This window comes from Carcharodon carcharias, chromosome 26, assembly GCF_017639515.1.
Source record: "Carcharodon carcharias isolate sCarCar2 chromosome 26, sCarCar2.pri, whole genome shotgun sequence".
Lineage (NCBI taxonomy): Eukaryota > Metazoa > Chordata > Chondrichthyes > Lamniformes > Lamnidae > Carcharodon > Carcharodon carcharias.
Genome location: NC_054492.1, coordinates 45,166,073 through 45,193,774, shown reverse-complemented (window position 1 = coordinate 45,193,774; position 27,702 = coordinate 45,166,073). Strand labels below are relative to the sequence as shown.

General features: G+C 45.7%; 2 protein-coding genes across 6 annotated transcripts in view; one reads left to right on the top strand and one right to left on the bottom strand.

The window, feature by feature from the left end:
• The window catches only part of gldn (gliomedin), a 36,853-nt gene extending 12,630 nt beyond the window's left edge, over window positions 1-24,223 (top strand). The window contains exons 3-10 of one of the 2 annotated variants that reach the window (XM_041174718.1): window positions 1,627-1,653; window positions 2,106-2,204; window positions 2,688-2,843; window positions 16,593-16,718; window positions 16,908-16,994; window positions 17,081-17,206; window positions 18,191-18,344; window positions 22,566-24,223. In XM_041174718.1, coding sequence (XP_041030652.1) covers window positions 1,627-1,653; window positions 2,106-2,204; window positions 2,688-2,843; window positions 16,593-16,718; window positions 16,908-16,994; window positions 17,081-17,206; window positions 18,191-18,344; window positions 22,566-23,037 — 1,247 coding nt within the window. In that variant the 3' untranslated portion in view covers window positions 23,038-24,223. The remainder of the gene's footprint in view (window positions 1-1,626; window positions 1,654-2,105; window positions 2,205-2,687; window positions 2,844-16,592; window positions 16,719-16,907; window positions 16,995-17,080; window positions 17,207-18,190; window positions 18,345-22,565) is intronic. The other variant, XM_041174719.1, reaches the window with a different exon arrangement.
• A 926-nt stretch (window positions 24,224-25,149) lies between these two features.
• The window catches only part of dmxl2 (Dmx-like 2), a 166,324-nt gene continuing 163,771 nt past the window's right edge, over window positions 25,150-27,702 (bottom strand). For all 4 annotated transcript variants that reach the window (XM_041175389.1, XM_041175390.1, XM_041175391.1 and 1 more), the window contains one exon: window positions 25,150-26,700. In XM_041175389.1, the coding sequence (XP_041031323.1) occupies window positions 26,491-26,700 (210 nt within the window). In that variant the 3' untranslated portion in view covers window positions 25,150-26,490. The remainder of the gene's footprint in view (window positions 26,701-27,702) is intronic.

Sequence of the window (27,702 nt, the reverse complement as noted above, 5' to 3'; positions counted from 1 at the left end):
TTTAAATTCTAGTGTAAATTGGGCTGGGAGTGTGAGCTGTTCCCATTTGAAGGAGTTGGTGTTGCACCCAGGCACTTACTTTGGTGAGCTGCCCTACGTGAGATCGATTTTAACCAACTGAGTCCATTTAGTGTTCGCCGTCATGTCTATAGGGATCTTACTAATGGGTGGAAGATGCACCCATGTTTTTGGGTGGTGAACCTCCATTCAGGTCCATACAACATAGGACCATGTTCATAATGTTCAAGGACACACGTGCAAGTGGATTGGCAAAGTGTGCTAGCTGCCCGCCCATTAATGCAGGCGGCTGGTCAGATCCACCTTGAGGATCAGACCTCATTTCCGTGTCACTGGCGAGCTGCGTGCCCTGAACGGGTAAGGTGGCTCACTGACTTCAAGCCTGCAGTATTGGATGCTGCACCAGCCTGTAGATGGCTCTGGGGTGCGGGGTGTGGGGGGGTGGTGGTGGGTGGGTTGGGTGGGGGGTGGGGGGGGGGGGGGGGGGGGGGGGGGGGGGGTTTGGTGGAGGGGCATGCCTTGGCTGGCAGTGGCCTGCAGTATTTTGTGGAGCCATGAGGTTAACTTGGAAAATGTTCTGGGGCCATATTTGGAGTGGGCAGCAACACTCTCTCTCGTGCTAACACATGCCTTTCTGAAGATCCGTATACATAACATCCACTGTGTTTTCTTTGTCAATATGCTCTGTTATTTCCTTAAAGATCTCTATTAAGCTTGTCAGACACAACTTGTTATTTATAAATCCCTGTTGGTCATTTTTAATTTATCTATGCCTTTTGAAGTCAGTAATTATTTTATTCTGAATTGTGTCCTTAAGAAACTTACTTTCAACCAACGATGGGCCGATTTGTCCAGATGAATCGCAGCCTCTTTGATGAGGTACCACAACGTGACTGTGCCCATGAAACTGGATCTCGGGAAGAGAAACATTTACATGTGCACCTTTCACATCTTCTCAAAACACACCACAGACAAAGAAGGAACTGATGCATTAAGGAGTGGGAAGAAAGGAAGAAATTTGATGCAAAAATGAAACATTAGCAAGAAACTTCACCCCTTTCTAACCAAGTTTACCGTAATCATTAACCTAATATCCCTCTACTCTTTGCTGAATCAGAAATTGATCCAGTTTTGTGTTGAGTCAGTAGGTACTCCATTTGATTGTTCACTATTTTTAATTCTCTCATGAGATGTGAGTGTTGCTGGCTGGGCCAGCATTTAGTGTTCATCCTTAATTGCCCTTGAGAAGGCGATGGTGAGCTGCCTTCTTAAACTGCTGCAGTCCATGTGGCATTGAAACACCCACAGTGCTGTTAGGGAGTTCCAGGATCTTGACCCAGCGACAGTGAAGGAACGATGATACATTTCCACGTCAGAATGATGTGTGGCTTGCAGGGGAACTTTCAGGTGATGGTGTTCCCATGCAGCTGCTGTCCTTGTCCTTCTAGATGGTAGTGGTCCACTATTTATTTTATGCTAAGTTTACACTAAGAAGTTCTGCCTTATAGTAAGAGGATGCTCTAATGTACTTAGATTTAATACACTGTAACCTCCTCTTTTTAATTAATGACATCTAAATTTGCTTCTTTTCTGAATTGCATAAAACAGGTCCAGCAGGGCCAGTTGGACCACCAGGTAAGAATTATTAATAACTTACATCGATATTATTCTTTAGGGGAGGTCTTGTGGAGTAGTGGCTTCCTCCCTACCTCTGGGCCAGAAGCTCTGGGTTCAAGGCCCAGTTCAGGACTTGATGGCCATGGAAGATGTTCATAACGTGGCCAAACAGGTTAATTATCAGCCTGTAAATCCTTCCAATATGCCTGATGGCAAGTGGCATGAGTGGGAGTCAGCCGTACTGCAGAAGGCAACGACAAACCACTGCAGTACTTTGCCAAGCATAATTATGGACCAATTGGATGGAAGTCTATGGTTGCCAATGGCCTCTTAAGGCCATGGTACCTTGAGGAGGAGGATTATTCTTTAAAACAACTGAGAAACTTTGACTAGCATTTGTCACTACAGGGTATATAGATTTTAGACATGCTATGCTCTACATAGATATATTTAATTGATATATCTCTTAGGCCCTCCAGGTTTAGATGGATTACCTGGGGTTAATGGCTCAGATGGACCTATTGGGCTTCCTGGACCACCTGGAAAAGAAGGCAAACGAGCTCGAAAAGGTAGTGAATCTTTTAAGTGTCTGTACCATTCAGTAGCTAGTCACAGAAAAAGTCTTCCTGTTCACTTGCAATGGGTAAACTGCTGAGAAAAGGGTGGGCAATAGAATAGTGTGGAACATTTGTCAGCTATTAACCTTAAGAGTAATTTCACCTCTCCTATTTGACATATTTCCCCACCTGGGGCTCTTGAAAAATGCTTTTGCATGTAAATAAGAAACCTGCCGATAGAAGGTGTCAGCCCCAAAATCACTTGATAGCCAATTTTGTTTTATCCGTCTAATTGGCCAGGTGAAATATATGCTGAGTTAGATGGTGAAGTTGAATCATCAAACGTTAGTCACTCAGGCATCGGCTGAGAACTCTTTGGCTTTTGCGAGCATAAAACATTATATTATTTATACATCAAAGCGCTTGTGTTTCCATAACAAAGTAATCAGCTGATTAGCTTTTATATTCAAACAAAATTTCTTCTTCAAATCGCAGCTGCCCCTGGACCAAAAGGGGAACCTGGAGATTTGGGACTGAAAGGTGACAAAGGAGACCCTGGTCCACCTGGTTTAGATGGGTTACCAGGTCCAAAAGGTGAATCAGGACCTAAAGGTGACAGAGGAGAGCCTTACAATGAGATCATTTTGGAAGGTAAACTATCAGATTGCTTTGCTATGGGCTTAAAGCTTTACTGCTAAGTGTGAGATAGCCAGTATCTGTCTGTTAAAGTTATTCCCTTGTATTCAATAATAATATTTATGAAGATGCCAAATCTGTTAACAGAACTCCTTTCTAGTTGGATCTGTCCAAGTCAAGGTGTTTTAGAACAATTATAGTACAACAGTGCAGAACTGAAATAAAAACAGTAAATGCTGGAAAACCTCAGCAGGTCTGGCAGCTTCTGTGGAGAGAGAAACAGAGTTAACGTTTCCAGTCGGTCTGACTCTTTGCTGTAGAAGTGAGTTTGGATTACCTCTGACCTCTTCTGACAAACAAATGGCCGTCAATTTGAAATCATGGCGGATGGGGGTAGCTGCTTCTATGTCATTTCAATAACATCTGAGACCAGCATGATAATTGTCATATTCAGGTACAAATAGATGAATGTCACTCCACCCAGTTATATCAGATATTGAACAATCTCACCAGAAGTCTGTAAATGGACAGCGACTGGCTGCCAATGAAACAACCCAGGAAATTTGATGGGTAGGGGTTCTGGCTGGGCGTGGGTGCTTACCAATTCCCAGAATTGGCTAGCTGCAGCGGGCATCTGCTTGGTTCATCAGTAACATATTAATGAGCCCCAGGACCTCACGCAGGCACCAGACGGGGGGACTTGGCTAACCTCCCACTTGTTTTGGGTGCTACTTTGAAAATCACCCTGGAGCATCATAGAAAATTACTCCAATTCAAGAATTCTTCATTGGTTAGCTTTTATGAACTCCTGGGGCAGAATTTCCTCGTTGGCGTGTGGGGTTAGGCCCCACGTGTCTGCTGGTAAAATGACGCACGGTGATGCCAGGCGAGCGTTCTGATGTCACCATGGGCCATCGCGATATTCCGTTGGGCCGGCAGGCGATGATATTCGATGTGCACCTGCCATTAATTAACAGGCACATGTGCAACGGGCAGGCAGGTAGGACACGCTTGTATTAACCTCATCCACGGGCGGGATAAGAGGGCTCACTGTGGTTGCGAGCGTGCACAGTCAAGTATTGATTTTTCAAAGTTTTTGAAACTAGCCTGTGTGATCTGCAGTACTTCAAAATGCAAACCAGCTGCTTTTTCTGGACACTTAACCTTCACGTTAAGCACTCTGCAGTGAGTTAATCCTTTCTGGGCCTTCAGGTTTCAGGGAGCCTGCCCTTAGCCTGGAAATGGAAGCTGAACTGTCCACTGGAGGCACTTCCTCTGAGGAGGAAGGGAGGGCTAGAAGTGGGATGAGGCCAGGAGTGCACATTCAGCCTCCTGGGGAGCCATCTTTGGGAGGACAGGCGCAGGGGGCGCAGGGTTAAGAGGTTGTCCATGGTGGAAGGGGCCGCAGAAGACGCCACTATCTTGTTGCCAGGGCATACAGGCGGCGAAGCAGCTACCTCAATATGTCTGAGGTGCAGTGCCGAAGGAGGCTCCGTCTGTCAAGGGAGACGGTTAACTATATCTGTCAGATGATTGGGCCTGAGATCTCCGTTAACTGTGTGGGTGGACACCCCATGCCAGTGGCTCTGAAGGTCACAGCTGCCCTCAACTTCTATGCCTCTGGCTCCTTCCAGCGGTCAGTGGGTGATCTTTGCGGTGTCTCACAATCAGTTGTCCACGCTTGTGTCAAGCAGGTTACAGACGCTCTGTTCAGATGGGCATTGACCTTCATCCACTTCCACTGGGACCAGGCAAGTCAGGCACAGCGAGCCAGAGGCTTCGTGGCCATTGCTGGCTTCCCCCATGTCCAGGGTGCTATAGACTGTACACATGTGGCCATAAAGGTGCCAGCAGGTGAGCCCGGTGCCTTCGTCAACAGGAAGGGCTTCCACTCCATGAACGTTCAGATAGTGTGTGACCACAGGATGCTGATTTTATAAGTCTGTGCAGGGTACCCAGGCAGCTCCCACGACGCCTACATCCTCAGACACTCCCAGGTGCCGGGGCTCTTCAGTGCTCCAGCCCGGCTGGATGGATGGCTGCTGGGTGACAAGGGCTATCCCCTCAGAAGGTGACTCATGACGCCTCTCCACCATCCAAGAACAGAAGCTGAGCAGCGGTAAAATAGGAGCCTGCACAAGGGCTGTGGTGGAGAGAGCCATCGATCTTCTCAAGATGTGCTTCCGATGCCTGGACCGCTCAGTGGGCGCACTCCAGTACCCCCCATGTCTCAGTGATAGTGGCTGCATGCTGCACTCTCCACAATCTTGCATTGGAAAGGGGGGGATGCTGTGGACGATGAAGACATTGATGTAGTGGCTGCGGCTGCACACGATGAGTCCAGCAGTGAGTCCGAGGATGAGCACACACAGGGAAATGCTGAGGGGGTTGACACTGACCCAGGCACACTGCAGAGAGGCAGGAATACCCGGGAAGCTTTAATCCAATGAACCTTCAGCTTGCACAACACAGATGGACCTCCAGGACAAGCCTGGGCTGTAGGCTCCATACTTGATACCTAAGTGCCAAATCTGCCAGGTTAGGAACAGTAACTAAGGGCCTTGTTAATAAAGCTGAATGTCCCACAAAGCACTCCTAACATTTTTGGAAACCATACCCATGCAGAAGAAAAGAGACACCCTCAGCCATGGTCTCATGTCTGAATTTAATATCACAGGCAAAGAAACTTAATGGAACAAAATGACAAGGGTGTTCCAGTTCAAAGCAAATCATAAAGGCCTCACCTCGGGCCAACACAAAAACACCAGTGATAAACCCGTGGTGTGCCTAAGGTGCCTTACGTTTACATTTCCGGGTGCTGTGTCTTGGTGCTGCCCCCTCGCTGGGAGTGGGATCTGAGACAGCTGCTGACCCTGCTGTCCTGTCGGCCTCGATGACCTTGGCGGTTGTCCTCTGGCCCGTGGAGCCTGTGCTGGCCCCGCCTGGGAGGGAACTGCCAGTTCCACAGCTGGTGTCTCCCCCATTGTCGCAGCCTCACTGGATCATACGGTCACTGGGAGAGGAGGAGAGGGGCAGAGGAGCAGCCGCCCTCATCTACAGCACCCTGAGAGGTGCCCACAGAGACGACAGGCAGCTGCTGCACCGACGTGAGGTAGCTTCGGACCTCCCTGCTCACCGTGAATGGATGGGCACCAAGCTGGGAAACTTGGTGCCCGCACCATCTCCCACACTGGCACTGACCAGCTGAGGTCAATGCCGATGTGAGGGCTTGCTGGTCGGAGGGCATCTCCAGGAAGCCCTGATGGGTCTCCTGGAGGAGCCTCTCCACGAAAGTCGCCACTCTCTCCATGGAGGACGCATGATGCTCAACCATGAGGCTCATTGCTTCAGCGATCGTCTGTGTAGACTCCTCCATCATGGAGACCAAGCCAAGCATAGCCTCATGTATCTCCCCCAGATGCTCCCACACACCCGGCCGCATTTCCTGCAGCTGCTGCCTCACGGACGACTCCAGAGGGACATCATCAGGCACCGACTGAGCATGTGCCTGGTCCCCTGCAGCCCTCAGTCTGCTGGTGCCATGGGCACTCTCTGTCTCTACCAGCTCCTCCAGCAACTGTGAAGTGCCCTCACCGCTGTACCCTGGGACACTAGCCAATGTTCTAATTCCCACTAAGGTGCTAGTATCTGCGCTGGTTCCTGCCTGGCAGAGATGGTATGATGCTGGCGAGATTTCAGGCCCCTCAGGTGTGGGAGGGAGAATCTGCTGCTCCTCCTCCCGGCCCTGCTCCGATGATGCTGAAAGGGAGAACAAGGACATTGGATCAGTTAACGTGGAGACAATGACAAAGTGCATCCCTGTCCCCAGGATCATTATGCGCTCATCCTTCCATAAGCAATGGTCAAGCCATGTTGCAAAATAAATCATTTAACATTCAGCAGTGCTATGGCTGTTGGGAGAACAATGCTGACCTCAGTGCTGGGTATATAGAGCTGGCCATGGCACCCCAGCCTCACTGACACCAGTGGACCTTGGAGCATGGTGCCTCTCGAAATCCAGGGCCTCCTGCTAAAACCGGCTGAGAATGGTTGACTGTGCCTGGCCAACGCCAGTCCTCACACGCTGTGCAACATTATGAGCATTCTTCTCCTGACAATGAGAGAAGGGCATTGATTTGTGCAAATTGTACCTGGACTCTCTTCGCGGATGGCCCACCCCATCCAGAGTGGGACATATCAGGGCTCCAGTGTCTCCTCACCCCGCTGCTGCTGAACACTCACACAAAGGTGCTAGGCCTATTCCCCTCCCCCCACCCCCCCACACCCCCCCTTGGCCACATGCTGCCTGCATCACATTAGGCACCACACGGTATATCCTTCCATAGCAAGGAGGCGCAAGCACGTGGAGCGCAGAGGGCAGCAGATGGTTCGTTGCCACACCACCTTGAAGCTCCCCTCCCAGCATCTCATCACCCTGACTTGGACATGGTCTGCCTCTCAAGCACAGACCCCTGATGCAGCTCCTCCAGGTTGCCCCCATACCGGTCATGTGGGCCTCAGTGTACCACATGCTGTGGGTGCAGAGCCCATCTCTCCACCACCCTCTCAGGGTGACCTCGGCATGGGCAGTATCTGCTGGCCCACCCAGCAAAGGACAAATTTTGCCAATGATTCAATGCAGTCACTACACTCAGGCTTGTGGGTGGGATGGGGGAAAGCTGACCTGCTGGGTTAAGTGACCAATGCCAACATTGTCCTCACCCTCCCAGAGCACAACAAGCTGTTGGAGCGCTTGTGACACTGGATCCAGGTCCACGTCATGGGAGCTCACCACCTCCACCACCTCCTGCCAGACACGTTTCATCACGTGGTGGGGGGCCTCTTCCTCCTCCCATCCTGGGGAACCAGCACCTCCTGCTGTGCTCCCACCTCCTCGAGGAGGGCAGCAAGGCAGTCATCGGGAAAACAAGGGACACACTGGCCCCCTCGCCCTACCCTCCGGTCTGGCCTGCCCCGAGGGCCTGCCCTCTGGATTTGCCTCACCTCCATTGCCCCTCTGCAGAACCCTTCACCCAGCCATTGCGAGCAGCCTTTCCAAGGCTGCCAGGCCTCTCTTTGTACAGGCCGCCGGGTCGCCATTGGACCCGCTGGGCTGAGCGCGGCCACTGCCTCCTGCCCACTCCCGCCGTGCACGGGAGTCGTGGAGCATGCTGGGCCGGCTTTAATTGGCCCGCCCGCGTCAAATGGCAGCGTGGACCTGATCGCGAGCGGTGATCGGGTCAGCACCTGCTCCGCACTGCCCCCCCACCCCCCCACCAACACCCCCCCCCCCCCCCCCCCCCCCCCCCCCCCCACCCAACCCCCCCCCTCCCCCCAACCCCGCCATCCAGAAAATAATTCTGCCCCTGCTGTAGAACTCTATATGGCGGGAGTATGTAATATATTAGAAATTCAGGCATGGAGAAGCATATTTTTGCTGACTGTATGAACAATTTCAATGTGTTGCCTGAAGCTGTGCTGCAGGAGCACTAGTTTGTAAAGTCCACTCCCCTGAGGGTGTTATGTCTATGTGGGTAGCACCTCCTTCCTCTGAATCAGAAGCTCCGAGTTCAGGTCCTCCCTCCAAGAGGTTTTGGCCTTGAAAGGAGCATTCATGCTGTGCCCAAACAAATTGATAGTCAACCTGCCAATCCTTCCAGAATGTCCCTGGCCGGCAGTAGGAGCGGGAAAGATTCCTGGTGGGCCATGCTTAATGCAGAGTGGTGTCTATCAAGCTATATCCACTTATTTCTTTCTGAAACAGAGAGAGATGCCTATGGTCCATTGTAGACTAATTCTGGACGGTCAGACCCCAACGAAATGTTGGCCTGAATTTTACTGTCACGCCGAGTGTACCCCAGGACCCCCGCACTCCCTTAAGGATGTCAGTCTGCCGCTCCGAGTTGCTGGCCCAGTTGGAGGACTGGCAGCCTCAGCAGTGCCACAGATAAAAGTGGCTGCAAGGTGAAGGCGAGGGCACCTCCATATTCAGGGTGAAGGCGAGGGCACCTCCATATTCAGGGTGAAGGCGAGGGCACCTCCATATTCAGGGTGAAGGCGAGGGCACCTCCATATTCAGGCACCCTCAAAAGGGCTGGGAAGATATTTTTTCAGGTGGCAGGGCCAGACAGGCAGGGTCCCGGTGATTGAAGGGGTGAAACCTCCAGCGACAGTGTTGGAGCCACGAGGGTGCCCATTGCCTTTGTGGGTGGTGGGGGCCCTTTGTGGGCCATCAAGCATCCAGAATGGAAGGCCCCCCACCCCCACCCCCTGCAGAAGTCACTGGAGGCTTTCTTAATGTAGCTGCTGGTTTCCCCACATGTTGAAGGCTGTTCTGATGCTGTGGGGGTGTAAAATGGCTGTTAATTGGGATAATTGGCTGCCTGTCTCCAATCGGCAGGCAGCTGAGTTGTTGCCATTCCTGCCACTGGGAATATTCTGTGGTGAGGGGAAGATGTCAGGCTTCCTTCCCAACACCCTACGATGCCATTTTACCAACTAATCCGCTTTGGTAAAATCCCGGCCATTCACTTTCTTCAAAAGATAATAACATATTTTCCTGTGTAAGCTTTCAGAATTTAAGAAGCACATCAACAAGTTATGGTATTAGCAATGTGCAAAAACAGACGTTTGATTATATGGCTGATGTAAATTGAAAATGCGTTAATGCATTAGTGTGAAAGCTCTTGTCACTTTAACAAATAGAGAAATGAAGCAGTTAGCGCCTTTGTTAAGACAGCAGACAGAACTCTAATGGAAGTTATTCATCTTTTTGTTGCTAATAGTGCACAGTGTGAACCCCTGTAAATGAAAAGAAAGAATTTTGCATTTACATCACACACCTTTTACATTCTCAGATTCAAAAGCAGTTTGGAGCCAGTGAATTAATTTTCAAGTGCAGTCACTGTTGCTGTCTAGACAAATACTGCAACCAGTTTGTGCACAAGGATTTTCCATGGGGTTCTCCATCAGGATTTGGTGAAGCCCTTAGTGAGAAGGCCTAAATAGCAAAAAAAAATGTTGTTTCTCCAGCTTTCTACCAACGTTCTCTTAAAGTTGCAGCTATAAATCTTCCCGTTTGTATCTAAGTGTCATATTTCAAGTTCATGGACTTGTTAGTTTGAGGTATCAGTATCGTATTATTTACTCCTTGTTGATGATTTTAACTTGGCCAAACAAATGTCAGGCTCAGAAATGGATTTGTTTTTTTATTCGTTCATGAGCTGTGGGCGTCACTGCCTAGGCCAGCATTAATTGCTCATTCCTATTTGCCCTTGTTCAGGTGGCATTTAAGAGTCAACCACATTGCTGTGGGATCTGGAGTCACATGTAGGCCAGACCAGGTAAGGATGGCAGATTTCCTCCCCTAAAGAACATTGATGAACCAGATGGGTTTTTCTGTGGCTGTCATCAGACTTTTAATTCAAATTTCACCATCTGCCGTGGATGGATTTGAACCTGGGTCCCCAGAGTATTACCCTGGGTCTCTGGAATACTAGTCCAGTGAAAATACCACAATGCCATCACCTAACCATACCACCATATTTATACTGCCTTTCTAGCTGTCAGAATTTTTTAAAAGGGTCCTATCACACGAAAGCCAATGTGTCCATCTGTTTCAGGCAACAGATGTGAATTGGAATCCTCTGATTGTCATGCTTGGACAGAGCGGTGTGGAGTGCACACTGCAACCAGGTTTACTAGCAGCACAGTCAAAGAGGACCCAGAAAAGTGAGTTTTAAATTAGATTTGCAGCAGTGTTTCTCTGAGCTCCACAATAATAATAATAATAATAATGTGGTGGCTGCTGCCCCAGACTCTCCCTACTTTACCAGTATTGTGCTGGCCCAAACCAGGTGATCTGCATCAGGATCAGGATCAGGATGGGCTGGGCAGCTCAAAGTTCCATCTAAATGAAGTTCCAATCTCAAAATGGCCCCGATTTTGCTCCCAGCTCAGGCTGGCAAGGGTCTCATTCCACTGGTCAGCTGCCATGTCTCAGTTGTGTTCCAAAGGTTTGGGATGAAATTCTACTCCAGGGACTTGAGGAAAAAAAAATCTAACCTATGCTCTGGCACTGCAGTGCCGAGGGAGAGCTACTCTTCCAGGTGAGGTATGAAACCCAGGCCCCAATCTGGCTTCTCAAAGATTCCACAACACTGGGCGGAATTTTCCGTGCCAGGTGGCATCGGGTGCGTTTGGTGGGTGTGAGCGGACAATATGGCGAGAAAGTCAAAAATCTGCTTCACGTTGTGAAACCAGTTTTCAATCGTCTACTCCACCCATCAGTGGTGGGCCATGTTTCCTGCTGTCGGTGGTCGGGAACCCCATTGTGATATATCTGCATATCGTTATAAACCCAGCCCACCGGAATCATCCCCCCCACTCTGGATCATCTGAGCACCATGCTGACATGTTTCACAACAGTATATATAAGGCATGCACTTGGCGGTCTGCACTTGAGGGGAACTCGGAGGTGAGTGCACAGTAAGGTTGCGCAGTGCTTGCAGGGTCACCTGTTGGACTTCAAGGTTGAGGCGAGTTTGGAGGGGGGTGGGGGGGTGGGGCAAGGGCTGCACTGCTTTTGATGATGGTGCACAAGCACGTGCAGGGTGGAGGAGAGGGAAGTGGCCATGTATTAGGGAAACCTTGTATAAAGTGACCATTCCTCTGGGCTGAGACAGTTCAGGCGCAGCCACATTGACACGCGTGGAGTGGGGTCTCGAGCTTATCTGCCCACTCAAGCAACACAGAGGCCTGAAAGTGCCACCGAGCACTCCAGAACTTTTCACCCCTTGGGCACAGGCTGCAAACTAAAGAGCATTTTAGTGGACTGCAGAACAATTGGACGATTGGCCACTTTGTACAATCTCCTTGCTAAAGCTGGACGTGGAGCAGTCACTGTTGGAGGCACTCACAGCTCCTCGCAATGTCAGCATCCCGGTTTTGGACCAGTGTCCCCGGGGTTCAGGCTAACAGTGCAGTCTTGCCGCACAGGTTAGGAGGATGCCTGCGCCTGAGCGGAGTGCACAACATGCAGTCCAATGGCTGAAGCTGCTGCCAATCGGTCAGATGGAGTGGGGCAGAGGTGGGTGGGTTTTCGGGCAGCCATGCAGTGCACTAAACTCTGACCATCCAAGTGGTGGCCAACATTCTCAGGGATGCATTAGGGGGCCTTCAGACTTAACCAAGACGGGTTCTTAGTACACCCAAGCTAACCTGTGTGTCACTCTTTCACCCTGCAAGAGGACGACATCAGGACCGTGGAGTCTGGTGACCTAGCTGTATGCATCATGGTGTACAGAGAGTGAAGATGACAGAGAAGAGAGTGACGGAGGTGCCTGGCTGGGCAGAGGGAGGAGCAGCACTCTCAGGAAGAAGCGGTGGCTGGGGCTCCTGCACATGTCACTGAAGAGCCACAGTGAGCCGTCGCTGCTTGGCACCTAGCTAGATCCAGGGTCTATAAACATCACCTTTCATTCCTGCAAATGATGAGGACCAGTGAACTGGTTGGTCACATCTGCCAGCTGTAGCAGGATTTGGCACCACGGGGACATGGAGGACATCCACTGCCAGTGGCTGTGAAAGTGACCACAGCGCTCAATTTTTACGCCAGTGGCTCTTTTCAAGGCTTCACAGGTGACCTCTGTGGGATATCACAAGCCTCCACCCACAAGTCCATTCATGAGGTCACGGATGCCATCTTTGTGAAGGCCACACAACATGGTGCATTTCACCCAGGTAAGCCAGGAAGCAAGAGTGCTGAGATTTTGATCTCAGGTTTTCTACAGGTGCAGGGTGCCATCAATTGCACTCACATGATGCTCAGATCTCCATGGCAACAAGCAGTCAACTACATCAACCGCAAGGGCTTCCACTCGCTTAATGTTCAGTTGGTTTGTGGCCACCACAACCACATCCTTCAGGTCTACATACCATTCCCAGAGAACGTCCATGACTCCTACATCTTTAGTAGGTCTTAAATCCCTGACATCTTCCTGGGTCCACAGAGGCCGTGGCTGTTGACACCCATGCAGCGGCCTCAGACTGCAGCAGAGAGAATGTATAACGAGGCTCATGCTGCAACTCACACCTTGGGGGAGCAAACCATCGGAATGCTGAAAGTGAGATTCTGATGCCTGGACTGATCTGGTGGAGCCTGGCAATAAAGTCCAAAGCGAGTATCACGCATTGTTGTTGCCTGTTATGCCCTTTACAATCTGGTGCTGCAACGGGGAGTGGAGGTGGTTGAGGAGGAGATGGAGGAGCTGCACCTCTCCCCCGATGAGGAGAACATTGACAGGGGCAAGGGTGAGGAAGTCCTCGAAGGCGACAATGAAGGCGATGAGGCCCTTGCACTGGCCAGACGAGGCAGGTGCGCCCGGGTGGTCCTCATTGTTGCTATATTTGTGGAAGTTGATGACGATGTGCAGTGAGGAGACATTTTGATCCCCACATCACATCTGTGAACATTTGACTCTAGTCTGGCTAATGGCAGCACACATATCCTCTGTGATAAGGCTCCTGTCATGGAGACGCAGCAGAGGCCCTAATAGTCGCTCGATTCTAGGAGAATGATGATGACATGCAGTGAGGGCATTCCAGAAATTTTCACATAGTCCCTGAGAATGTCTGACTCCTGTCTGGCTGAGGGCAACTTGCTTGCACTCTGTGATCAGGGTCATATCATAGAGACACAGGAATGGAACTTTAAATGCACCTGATACTTTATCCGCCTTCAGCACCTGACCCCTTCAGGAGCACAGCATCACTGGTCACAGATGCTGATGAGATGGGGACCAGACCCACTGTAAAGGTGCTGAGAGCACAGAGAGAGAATGATGGAACTCTGTGACTCCTGCCCACTACATTCTGGCAGCAATGACCAGCACCATCGAGGTGCAGGCATCACTAATGTGTCCAGTGAGTGTGGGGCTGGACCATCACTTTGGTCTGGAGACTGTACAAAACACAGGGAGGAGCCTCTGGATTGAGACACCTGCCTTTACCTTGTGCAGGAACCAAGATTTCACATCTGAGTGACACAAACACTCCTCATCATAACAAGCAGCCATAGGTAGGGAGACATTCTTTGGAGTTTATTTACAATAGTGAACATTAAGTACAAGTGATTAACCCCATACCCAGGCTGTGCAACTACATCATCTTAACCTTCCTAACCCTGCTGCTATGTCTTGGTGCCCCCTGGACATCCACAGCTGAAGTGGAAGCAGCCTGCTGACTGGTATGCCTTGTCTGTGATGACCTTGATAGGCATCTTCTGGAGGGCTGAGACCTGGAGGGCCCTGGTCTGCTTTCAGGGTCCTGCTATGTGGCAGTGGAACCCTCCTTGGCCTATGGAGCTGGAACTGTGGGGGTCACAGGAAGAGGGGATTTGGATGGGCCAACACTCCTGGAGTCACCTGGGTGGATGGCTCCAGAGTGAGCATCTGCTGATCCTCCTCCTTATGGGTTCCTGATGGCCGCGGGCTGACTCCTTGAGAAGGGGAAGCTGGAGTAAGATCGAGTTGCCCAGCACCTCTCTCGCGCACACACTGTTGGAGGCGAACTATGGTGTCAGTGATGGAGTTCAGCCCGTGCAGCGGAGCATGGCCAATGTTCTGGACTAAGGTCTCCATGGCGATCGCCATCCTATAATTGTTGAGCTCAGTGCGTTGGCATGCCGGCGCTAACACCTCAGCCTGAAGGCAGACTGGCTCCCCTGTCATGCCTTGCAATCTGAGGAGTGCAGGGGACATCCCTCCCTGATGTTCCCGAGCTTGCCTTTGCAGCTCCAGCAACTGAGGTATGACTGAGTCCAGAGGCTTATTACCTGACTCGGACTCAGCAGATTTCTGGTCTCCAGCTGACCTCCAAGTGCCGAAAACCTGGGGAGTCCCTGCCTCCACCTGCTGTGGATCAAACAGTGTGATGTGCTCACCAGATTGTGATCCCGAGGCTACTCTAAAGCTAGGTCCCGCCGAGGTGTGTGTCTCTGCGCTGGTGGAGGGTGTGGGTGAGCGCCGTGACAGAACTTCAGAGAGGGTGCCTTCAGATTCCCCTTCAGAGGTTTCTTTGAGGCTGGATTAGATGTCCTGGGTCGTGGACTGTATCAGCTGTCTCCCAGATGTACCTGCGAAAGCAAAGAGAAATAATTAGTGCATGGCAGTGGCCTGTGAAAGAGGACACATCACTCACAGCATGGCTGTCTGATGGATGCCGTACTGCTGGACCCTCACTGGGCAGAGTGACACTGAGCTCACCGTCAGCACAGGAACGTTCCAGATTCTCGCCGGCCAGCTGGATGGCTCTATTTTCAATGTCGTTGCTTTCAGTCATTCCTTCATCAGTCTGTAACCTCTCCCTCGTGGGCCAGCTTGTCCTGCATGAATACAGATGGGGAGAGTGTAAGTGGGACGCCTGCCAGACCAGATAATAAGTATGCCTCCTAGGTGAGTGGTCCCATGGATGGGATGAGGATAATGAAGGCGTGTATGAGAGAGTGAACTAGCAGTGAGTGAGATCCCTGTGGACTTGTGATGGGTTTGTGAGTGTGTGGGTTGAGAGTGATGAGAAGAGTGACTTATCCTGGTGGAACAGAGGAGATCATTCATCCTCTTGCGGTACTGGGTGGCTGTCCTCTTTTACAGGGCGTTGGCACTGACCACTGCTGCCACCGCCTCCCAACCGAATTGGTGATGTTGCTGCCCTCCTGCAGCCAGAGCAGGGGTAAAGGACATCACAGCGTGCCGCTATGGCGTCCAAAATGTGCTCGAGGATGTGTCACTGAATTGGGGGGCTGCAGTCTTCTTGCCTTTCAGGGGTATGTCTTCTGGGCAACAGTCCTGGGCTGGAAGCACTGAGAGGTGTGCGCACGGCTGCACTTTAAGTGAGGCACCTGGCGTGATAAAGTGATGAGGTGATGGCGTGGAGGACGAATGAGAGCCTGCTCACTATGGAAATGGCGTTTCCCGGGAAGGTGTGTTTGGGATGATACGGTGTGAAAACCCGCCATTGTGGCTGGCAGGAAAAACATTCTTTTTCCCACCCATGATCGCACTTGGTGCAAATCTGGGACGATTCCACCCAGTATTACAAGGAAGAGGGAGTTTTCCCTGGTTCCCTGGCCAATAATCTCTCAATCAATGTCACGAGAAACAAGTATCATGATCATACTGCTGTTTGTGGGAGCTTGCTGTCTGCAAATTGGCTACTGTGTTTGCTATATTTCAACAGTGACTACACTTGAAAGCTACTTCAGTTGGCTGCATGTGTTTTGAGATGTGCTTAGGTGGCAAAAAGCACAGTATAAATGCAAGTCTTTCTTTTGCTGGGAATATCTGCCCCTATGTGTGAGTGAACCTACTAACCCTAGATTTAATAATACGGGTCCGTCAAAAGCTCTAGTGACGGTAAACACCAGTAAACCGGTTGTGGTTACAACAACCGAAAATGGTGGGAAAAACTCAACAGGTCTGGCAGCATCTGTGGAGAGAGAAACAGAGTTAACGTTTCGAGCTCGTTTGATTCATCTTCAGAGCCCTGACCTGCTGAGTTTTTCCAGCGTTATCTGTTTTTTTTATTTCAGGTCTCCAGCATCCTCAGTATTTTGCTTTTATCTTAACAGATTGTGCTTACCTGTTGCATAAATAAATATTGTATCCATAGTCATTATTTTCTTTCAGTTGAGCTACATACTGTGGAGATCATGAGTGAACCTTTACTGAACAGATTTACATTTTTAAATACAATTTTTTTCTTCAGGTCAGAGAGGCCCTCCGGGTCCTCCAGGACCAGCTGGGCCTCAGGGTTCTCCAGGGCCAATAGGTCCCCCTGGCCCACCTGGGTCCAAAGGAAAATCCCGAAATCAGCACAACACAGTCAGTTACGGTAAATGTATCTCTAAATACAAGTTACGGTAATCTCTAAATACGGTAATACAGTTACAGTAAATGTATCTCTAAATACAAACCGTCTATAGAAATATGACTTTTGACATTTGATAAGAATACCTTTATAAGGCCGAGCCTGTGTTTAATTGTTAATTGTGTTTAAATATTAAATTGTGTTTAAATTTAGATGAAGCTCGCGCAATACCAAATGACGACACTATAATCGGAAGGACGTCTGCACAAAAAGCACTGAGTTCCTTTTCGAAGAAATTTGGTACTTTTTCATACCAATTCTGTCTTAATTTTGAAATTGAACAGCGGTCGTTATTGCATTAATGCTTAAGCAATATCCTTCTTTAGGACGTATCATAAAATCAGTGGATGACCCTTACAATGTGACGAGGATAGAAAACACATTTGGAGCATGGATGAAGGACCCTGCGTCAAAGAACAATGAACAGATTTGGGTTGTTGAACACTTTTCAGGTTTGTTACAAATGTACTTCCATGCATTTTATTTTGATGAAAAAAAAAATGGAAACCAAGACGTCAAAAATGCTCACATTTCCTCTTATTTAATTCGAACAGAAAATTTCATAAGTGTTTCACTGGGAAGATAAGGCTACATGGGTCAATTCAAGGATAAGACCACCAGATGAATAAAAGTCCTCAATTATCCTTGCCTAAGCTCTGCTGTCAATGAATGTAATAACCAATTCTTCTTCTCCAGATAGCATCCTTGATTTTTCATGGGTCATCAAACCCATGGCCTATGCTGTGATCGTACTACAGGGCAGGGCAAGGAGGCAGGCCCCAAGTCTTACCTCAGCCATTGGTGTTATTCTGAACCACATGTTACCATCTAGCCAGCTGAGCTAACCAGCCCCCCTAAAAGCCTATTATTGCTTTCAAGTAAGAACATATGAAAATAAAGATATGAAAACTGCTTCTTAACCTGTGTTAAACAGTTATAATGCAACTAAGCATCATGAGCTTCAGTGCTCCCTCCTAACAGCAATCATGTACTCTTCTAAAAGTCTGATACAACCCTTAGGCTAATTCAGGGGAAAAGAAATCTGGGCAATTCCTCTCCTACCTCAAGGGTAATCAAAATGAATTCACAAGATTAGTGACCATGAGGTACTCACCCAACGTTCCTCATACCTTTTGTGTGCAGTATTAACAATTGCAAGAATTGTGTCCAGTTCCTTTTTGAACTGTAGTATTGGTTCAGTGGTACCAATTTAAAATAGTAAAAATATTTTGTGTGTCTGAAATGTGTTCTGTCCCCATATCGCAGTGATTAAAACTGAACACAATATCTATACCTTTCAGTTTTAAAATGTGACTTTCTTACAACTTACAAGCATTTTGATTTTGTCTGCAGCTTATTTACTTCCAAGCCACTGTGACCAAACTGCCTTACTGATATTCTTATGAAGGTTTGTTATCAATTCTTAAATTTTACAGGATTGACTGTGCAAGAATATGAAAATTTAGAAGCACTTAAAACTGGGAGCAACTTCAAGACGATAACATTGGCGCACTTTTTTCATGGATGTGGACATGCTGTGTATAATGGTTCAATTTATTATCACAAAGGAGGATCTGATAATATTATAAAGTAAGTATATCATTTTGTTCTATTTTTCTAACACAATATTGGGTATAATCAGTAATGATCTTCATTGGTAGGCTGGTATCAGATATTCCTGCTGCCTACAGCCAATGGAATTCCACTAAAGATGAGGAACTGCAGATTGTCTTCATAGCATGAGTTTTATTACCCTAGGCAGAATGCAGTTCTGAGACTCTTAAATTTAAATATATTGTTTAAATTTTGAATTAATGTGTTCCGTGAAAATCCTTTATTGTCCTTTTCAGTTTTTAATGAGGACAAATGTATTTTTGCTTGAATAATTTTTACAGATAAAAATACATCATTTTTATTACTTGCAGTTTCAATTGAAAACTATAACCTTAATTTTTAATGGTCATAGCTACATTGCAGCTGCTTGGTAGTATGAGCTAGAGAGGTATTTAAAGTGCACTGCTTTACTTAATACTGTCTTGCAGTTATTAATTGGTATTTAATAATGGATAGGCTATTTATCAGGCTTTGCACAGTTTGTCAACTAGGAAGCAGACATTGGACATGTCAGATGTGTGAGGAGCACATAAAACAGAACATACCAAATGTGATAAGCCTCCTTTGAGCTGGTCTGAGGCAGTCATTCATTGAGGAAACAGCCTCAAATCTGCAGTAATATCCTATGGAAATGAAAGACCTGGTGCCTGCTGGTACATCACTTCTACCATTATGTGTCAGCCATAGCTCAGTTGGTAGCACGCTTGCCTTTTGAGTCAGAACATTGTAGGTTTAAGTCCCATTCCAGAGTTTTGAACACAAATATCTAAGCTGACACACTTCTGTAATGTTAAGGGAGTTTTCCACTCATGAGGTGGCCATCCTTTGAATAAGATGTTAAACAAAGACACCGTCTCAGGTGAAGTAAAAGATCCAATGGCTTTTTTTTAAAAAAGATGATCAGAGGAGTTATCCCCAGCATCTTGCCCAATTATCCATTAACCAATATCACTTAAAAGAAAATAGATTATCTTATCATTTTCACATTGCTGCTTGTGGAGCCCATGCTGTGTACAAATTGGCTGCCATGTTTCCTGCAACAGTGACTACATTTCAGAAGTTCTTTGTTGGCTGTAAAGCATTTTGCAATGGCCTAAAGTCGTGAAAGGCATTATATAAATGTGAGCCTTTCCTTTTCCCATTGCTGCTCGTTTGAAATTCAAGTTCGTGCTTAAAGTAGCAATGCTGAAATTGCTGCCAGTGGGAAAATTAAATATATTGATGGAACTTACCTTCTCTCATATTCATTCACGTAACAATGAAATACTCCTTGCAGAAATTCATTGTAAACAATGCAATATGATATCTACCTTTTGTGGATGCTCCATTGTTGAGCATATTTAGGGCTGAGATAGACAGATTTTTTTAGTCTGAGGGAGTGTCAAGGGATATGGAGAACAGGTGGGAAAGTGGAGTTGAGGATGATCAGCCATGATACTGTTGAATGGTGGAGCAGGCCTGAGGAGACACATGCTCTCCTCCTGCTCAGATTCCTTATGTTTTGGGAATAGCTCCGAGACATGGACCAAGCTACAAAAAATATCTAAAACTGTCCTCCAAATTTCTATTGAGTCCACTTGTAAAGGTTATACCCCATGTTATATCAGAACTTAAACTCATGTACATCTAACTAGAAAATATATGAACTTTATTAATCCAGAAAAGTGAATTGGATCATAGAATTTCTATAAAGCAGAAACAATTTATCTCATTGAGAGACTTTTTTTTAAAAAAGTGGTTTATTGGAAAGAATTTGCATACCATCTGCTTTTCTCTACCTAAATGAGATGTTGTTCCTAGCATTGCTAACAGCAGTATTGGCTTGGTTTTCTCCTAAATGGGTATGCAAGGTTTTGATCATTATTTCCCCAAATATGGGCAGAATTTAATATTAGTGACAGGGATCTCGCTTGCTGGCTGGAGAACTGGTGGGATTCCCACATCACTTCTGTTGGGGAAAGCCGATTGTAATTATGAGCCTATCTGGCACATAAAAGGCCAGTGTCTGGCCTTCCCCAGGATTTAGGATCCTGGCAGTGGAAATCACACCCGCTGAGAGCTGCCAGCCAGTCAGGGACCAGCAGCTCTCCATTGTCCGCCAGTGGTGGTAATGTACCCACTAGAGGCCTAGGATTGATGACGGACTAGGCCACAGGTGAGTGAAGGCAGGGTGGGGGTCATGGGATGGGGTTCACTGGCTGGAGGGTGAAGGGCTTGGAAGAAAGAGCAGGGGTGTGGCTCTCAGTGGGCCGACCCTACCTAATGCCAGGTCCCTTGACCACGCATCGTGTGCCTTCGCATGAGACCCCCTTACTGGAAACCCACAAGCAACCCTGACAGGGTTTGCTTCTCAGGTTCCCCACTTGGTGAGGCCCCTGCCCGCCCTGGTGGACCAGCAGCAGTGGGATGAGGCCCTTGCCTCAATTAGTGTCTGGGCAGGAAGGCCATTCATGAGCCTTCGCACGCCAAACTTAATTGGGTGGAAGCTGGAAGGTGGCAGGGTCCCTACTCCTCACCCTCCTGTACAATTTAAATGTCCCTCTCACCATCAGAGAGGGATGTTAAATTCCGTCCGGAATCTCAAAATCATTTACCTGACCTGAATACAGTAATTTAGACAACTTAACTTTGGATACAGCCTTGACTACCTGTCAATATTTTAAAAAGAAATTTTGCCAATAATTGCATTTCTAAGCTCTTGAAGCATATTGCGTGCACTTGGCGGTTCACAAGGTACAAATGTGCCCATAGGGGAGGCGATGGCATAGTGGTAATGTCACTGAATTAGTATTCCAGAGACCCAGGCTAATGCTTGGGGACCAGGTTTGAATTTCACCATGGTAGATGGATTGTCTATTTCACAGATAATAAAAATCTGGAACTGAAAACGTGGGGCAGCATTTCCAACCCCGTCGGTGGAGTTGTGCACGAGCGGGCGAGTTCCTGAACGGCACCCCCGGTTGGGGGTGTGCCACCATTTTATATGACGTGCGCCAGGAAGCACTATGCACCTCCTGTGTGGGCAAGGGATTCCCTGAGCCGGAGTGCGCTCTTTTGCGCATGCGCGTGAAAGAGCGCACAGATCTCCCTAAAAGTTCATCAAAGACAGAAAAAAAATATTCCTGACATGTCCCTTCATGTGATACTGTCACATGAGCTGGGATATGTAAATTTATTTTATTTAAACATTCTATGCAAATTTTAAAACCTTCATGAAACTTCATCCCGCCCATGGATGAGGTTTCATGTTTTCTCTAAAGGCCACCTGGGCCCTTCACCTGCCCACCAGCCTTAAGATTGGTCGGGCAGGTCCATTAATCATTCTAATGGCTTTTTTTAATGGCCATAATAGGCCGCTGACAGGTCGGTGGTTGGGCAGCCAAGAACCTAAATGACGTGGGGTGACGTTGGGACACACGCCCGATGTCACCCTGTGTCATTTTAGGCATCAGCAAGTGGGCCCCGCCCCCTGCCCGGAAGATGCAGCCCATGATTTCATAACCATTGCCAAAAAAATCCTTCTGGTTCACTAATGCCCTCTGAACAAGGCAGTTAGGCAGTAAATGCTGACTGACCTAGGCAACAATGCCCACATCCCATGAATGAAATAACAAAATCTTGTGGTGTTTAGAAAATGCGATGTCTGTGGTGAAAGGTCATAAGCCTTCACATAAACACTTCCAAACAGTGACAGCGATCAGTGGCCTGCTTTTCCCTATTCCATCCAAGGTTGCTAACGCAAATTATTGCCTAACCTGGAACCTACCAGCACCTCATCATGTAACCATTATGTCACAGACATATTGAAAATGATCATTTCTGAAACCCAGCTATTTTGTTCAAGTTATTGGGATGGGGTGGGACAAGGTCTTTGCTCTGCTGTATCAGCTAGGTCAATCATTGTGTGATTTTTACCTGCAACAGTTATGACAGGTTTACGGGATCCATCAGTTTTTTGGTTCAGATTTCAATTCTATCAACATGGGGGATAGTGGAAGGGTAATTGAAAGACAGAACTGAGCATGCTCATTACCCATCATATCACACACCCACTCACCATCATTCTGTAAAATGCATGTCCAGTCTAATCTGTGTAGCATGGGGGCTGGAGAACAACTGATTTACAAAAAAAAGTAGATTTTGGACAAGAATTGCAGCAAAGCACAGTGATGTACTTTTTTCTCTTGTCTGTTTTAGATTTCCACTTGATGGGAAACAACCCCAGCGCATGAAAGTAGAAAATGCTTTGCACAACAATCGTAATTACCTCTTCCAAAATGCAAAGACATATTTTGACTTGACTGCAGAAAAAGGAGGACTTTGGGTAATCTATGCTTTGAGTCATGATGAAAACATCATTGTTGGCCAAATTGAGATCAATGAAGAATCATTCTCAATTGTTCAGAATATTAACACCACATACCCCAAATCAAAGGCCGGCAATGCATTCATAGCATGTGGGATTCTCTACCTCACAGATACTAAAGACACCAAAATAGTTTTTGGGTTTGATTTGTTGAAAGAGAAACAACTTGATGTAAGTTTTGATTTAAGATCATCAAATGATACGCTTACAATGCTCTCCTATGATCCACATGATCGCACTTTATATACATGGGAAAATGGCTACTTAAAGAAATATGGTCTACATTTCTTACCAGCTGAATAAATGCAAATGATTTTACAACAGAGATGCATGTGTAACTGGTACAGCTACTAATTTTTAATATGCTCATAAAGGTGAAATTATTTTTTCTCTGATGCAATATTGGAAATTTTTTTTGCCAATATATTTGTACAGAACATGTCTAATAGTTAAAATAGTAATGCAACTTCTTTAACGCGTTATATTGTATTTTAAAATTTTTCTTTTAGGGTTTAGAGATCTAGTTAGCATCAAATTGGTTTTACATAAGTTTCTTAGCAACAAAATAGATATAGGTTACATTTATACTATAGTTTTACTGTTACGATAAAATAGCTTCCATTTTGCAGTGACACTAAAGTTACAGTGCAGCTCTGGGTTCAGGTCCTACCAAACTCTGGGTAGGAAGTGACAGGCCTCTGCCCCCCCCCCACAAACCAAATACCATCTTATGAAGGAAGTCTCACATTCCATGGTGAAATAATTCCAGTGCAATGATGAATCTGGTTTATAAAGTGCTGAAGGGGATCCTTTGACCACCTCCACTCTTTCAAATTCCCCAGACTTCAATTAAATGCACTGAGTGCGGACACTCGCCCACACTCAAGACTGGCAGCTACATTATAAATGAACCCATGCATAAACATCAAACATTCCAACTACTTCTGAGGAAACTACTTGTACAAAAGTCTTTGGGGTAAATTGTGGCTGTGTAATCTTACATGCACATTGGATATAAGTATATTTACATTTATACTTGCTAGAAGGAACACACATTCACACACGGGACTGTTCAAGCCTTGGGCCTTTTAAAAATTATCTGGAACCAATCAGCACCCTTTTCTCCTGTAATATAAATTGTTTGTCATCGTTTGAAATTCAGCATTCTTGCATTTTCCTGATGAGTGCAAGACAAAAAGCTTCGGGAATGTCTTTCTTTTCAGCAATATTCAAAATCAAAAATGAATGCATCAATATACTTATTTAACAGATGTTTTATCTTAAAGGATAAAGGATTGCATTAACTGCATGCGATAGAATTTGCATTACCATCAGAGATTAACGAGTTATAGTAACAGAATTTTGAACTGCTTAACATGCTAGCTGTATGGTGTTGTTTATTTAGTAAGAAAGGGATTCTAGTTGTTCTATATTTATATAAGAACTTCAAATGCCTTTGAAATGGCAATAAATCGGTATATGTAAAGTAGACATGGCAGCATTGGATCATTCTTAAACTTATCATCTTCATTATATTTGTGGCTAAGAGATAACTATTGCACCTTTAGCTTTTCACAACATGGGAAAGTGCAAAGCCTGCATTGTGAATAGTAAATGTGCACAGTTGCTATTGTGCACACAAGGCTCCTGCTGTGTGCAGGATGGTTGGGGCACCTGGACTAATAGTATCTTCACTTTCCAATTACCCATGAAGTTTATGAAAGATTTCTATGCACGTACATTAAAGTTGAGTACTTTGGTACTTTGACCTGGATATTTGGATGTGAGATGATACATCATAAGAACAAGGCCCAGCTATGTAAGTTATGGACAGACTTCTCATGAAATTGGCCCTCGTGTTGGCCAAGAACACAAAAGGCCCAGGGCAACCTGTGCGGATGTGGAAGGTGGCAAGTGTTGAAAATTTCTACAGGCAATTTTATTTAAAAGGTGTGCGCTAATGACAGATGTGCTGCTATTCCACCTGTTGACAGCATTCAGATAAAGCTCATTGTCCAAGAGATACAACCGTTTTAGAGTCTTACGTTTTTGTGGGTCCCACAAGCTACAGTAGGATTGACACTTCCATCTTTTAACAGTAAGAATTTTTTTCAGAGCTGACAATACTAACAAACACAAAGAGGGGAGATAGTCACAAGAAGGTTACTTTTGAGTAGTTCTGTCGAAGGGTCATGAGGACTCGAAACGTCAACTCTTTTCTTCTCCGCCGATGCTGCCAGACCTGCTGAGTTTTTCCAGGTAATTCTGTTTTTGTTTTGGATTTCCAGCATCCGCAGTTTTTTTGTTTTTATACCTTTTGAGTGTCACTGTCCTGGGACTACATACATCAATTTTGAATTCTCATGGAGTAGTGCTTTTTTAAATAATACAAAAATAATACAGCAAACAATTAGCTACACACATTAAAAATAATTTATTTGACTTACAAAGGTAAGCACAACTATTGTTTTAAATACAACTTCAAGCACAGGATGTAAAATCCATATTTTGCTCAGTTCACAAAGAAATGCAATGAATTTGTTACAGACACAGACACTAATTATAAGCAGAAGACAACTTCACAGACATGTCAAAATATTGGTTGAAGGTCCTCAAATTTTACTTACCATATTTGTTAGCAACACGTACATACTGAAAACATAAAAATACAATAAATTAAACTGTATATTACAGGCAAAAAAAGCAGACAACACACAGCAATGATTACAAGTTATGTTAATTCACAGATCAAAATAACTTAATTGGTCATAATATTACATAAAATGTTGGGCCAGTTAAGCCAGACATTCATCCAAGGAAATGCAATCTTTTACACATCAATAGAATTGTTTTTTAAAATACCAAGATTTGATAGCTTCCTTTTAATTAGAGTGCAATATTCAGATTTAATACATAAACTAACAATAATACTAATCCAGAATAAACAAAAACAAACAAAAATCTGGTTCCTTTGACTTTCAAGTGTAGATAAATAATGCCATCATTACACTGTCACACTTTATTATGTAAAGGCAAACAGTTTGTAATAGAAGTCCAACAGTCTCAGAAGGCTTAATAACAGTGTGCAAAAAGATAAAATAGCTGTTTCAATAGCTTTAACATGTTAAGTGATCAAATTAAAATTTCAGAAATGACTATAAACTGACATAATTAATCTGTACATCTTAATGACTCTGGATCCCATTTTTTGCAAACACTTTTTTGCTTTGTAGCCTTCAGATATGACCATCTGCCTGCTTCAGTGTCACTGAAAATTCCTTCTGAAGAAAAATTAAACTAATGAATTCAAATTTTATAAATTAACTCACACCATCATTACATATGGGATTTCCCAATACAGTGCTGATGGATTTTAACCATGGGCACGTGTTTTAGTCCATACACTTACAGTACGCCAAAAGATTTTGCATTTTGTTCACAAAGCATTACCAACATTCTGCAACTGCATTGCTTTTAAAAGAATAATACAGTACATGCATGTCTGCCCTCTGGGTTTATAATAAGAAATTCTTCAAGTCTTTATACCCAACGCCACACTTTACTTCTTCAAATGTCTGTCTTTTGCTTTATATATATTTCAAATCTGCTCATATCCACTAATAAAAAACTTCTGCAAAAAGCTCAACTTTGGGTCACTTCCCATACAACTCACTAGCAGCTTATGCACTCCCACAGCAAATGTGAGATGCCCATGTTTCTTAATAACCAGAAACCAAAGCAAGCAAGCCCAATAAACTACAGGATGTCAAATATTCCAGCAGGGGTATTAAAATAGTCTGGCAAAACTCGTGTCTTCAAAGTTCCATCTGCTCCACAGGAAAAGATACGATTGGCTGGCTTGATTTCCAGCTGCACAACTCCTGCACCTATGTTTCGAAAGATTGACTGTTTGGCATGTTCATTGGTAAATGAATGAATTAATCCATGACCCGTTAACCTCCACACCTGCAAAACAAAGAGCTGTAATGTTAGGAACAAGGTTTGATAATACCAATAATACTCTGAAGTTCATAAACCAATTCATCTTAGTTCAAAATCACTGAATATGTCCAAGTGTTCAAGATGTTGGTTCTCAATTTATTTTAAAGTTGGCAAAAAGAATGATTTATAATATATTCTTACACTTACATGGGGAGGAAGACAGCTATCTAGAGTTAAAATTTTAGGTTTATTGATTGCTCCTTAAAATGATTAAGTATTTAATCCACTTTAAATAAGTTACTCAAGGAAATATACCAACATCGAGTGATTGTATCTGGGTTTAGAGACATTATCAGGTGCAGCCATAAGTGCTTCAGAGTAAAAGGATGGGGAGAAGATATTGTGTGTGAAAGAGAGACAGACAGACACAGAGAAAAATTACTCAAGAACCTGGACAGTGAAGGAGGAAGGAGACAAATATATAGGGTGATAACAGAAAGGAACAGACAACAGCGTCAATTGCCAAGTTCACAATTGGGATACAAGAATGATAGAAAAAAACAGGCAGAACCCTGGCAATAATACCAGCACACAAAGAAGTGGTGCAACAAAACTCATTGTTGGGCCTGAAAACGGATGGTAACATTGGGTGACAGCAAGATGTCACCTTTTTATTTTCCTTAACAATCATTCTGTGGCCGCACGCTCCGACCTCCAATCTCAGGTAATCAGATCCTTGGATCAATAAAAAAGTGCCAGATTGCATCACTAACAATCTTATATCTATAGTGATAGCTATGCCAAAAAGTACTATTAAAACACTGATACTTCAAATCATTTTTTTTTTGCCATAAGGCTCAAAAGTTTATTAAAATAAACTACTCTTATTACAGCCAAACTAATCTTGGGAGGTACAAATCCATGGTATAAGCTGTTTCATATTTGCTCACAAACCTGGAATTTTAAAAAGAAATCCGAGGCAATGCTCCCATAGTGTATAGTCAGTGTACAAAGCTGAAATACATA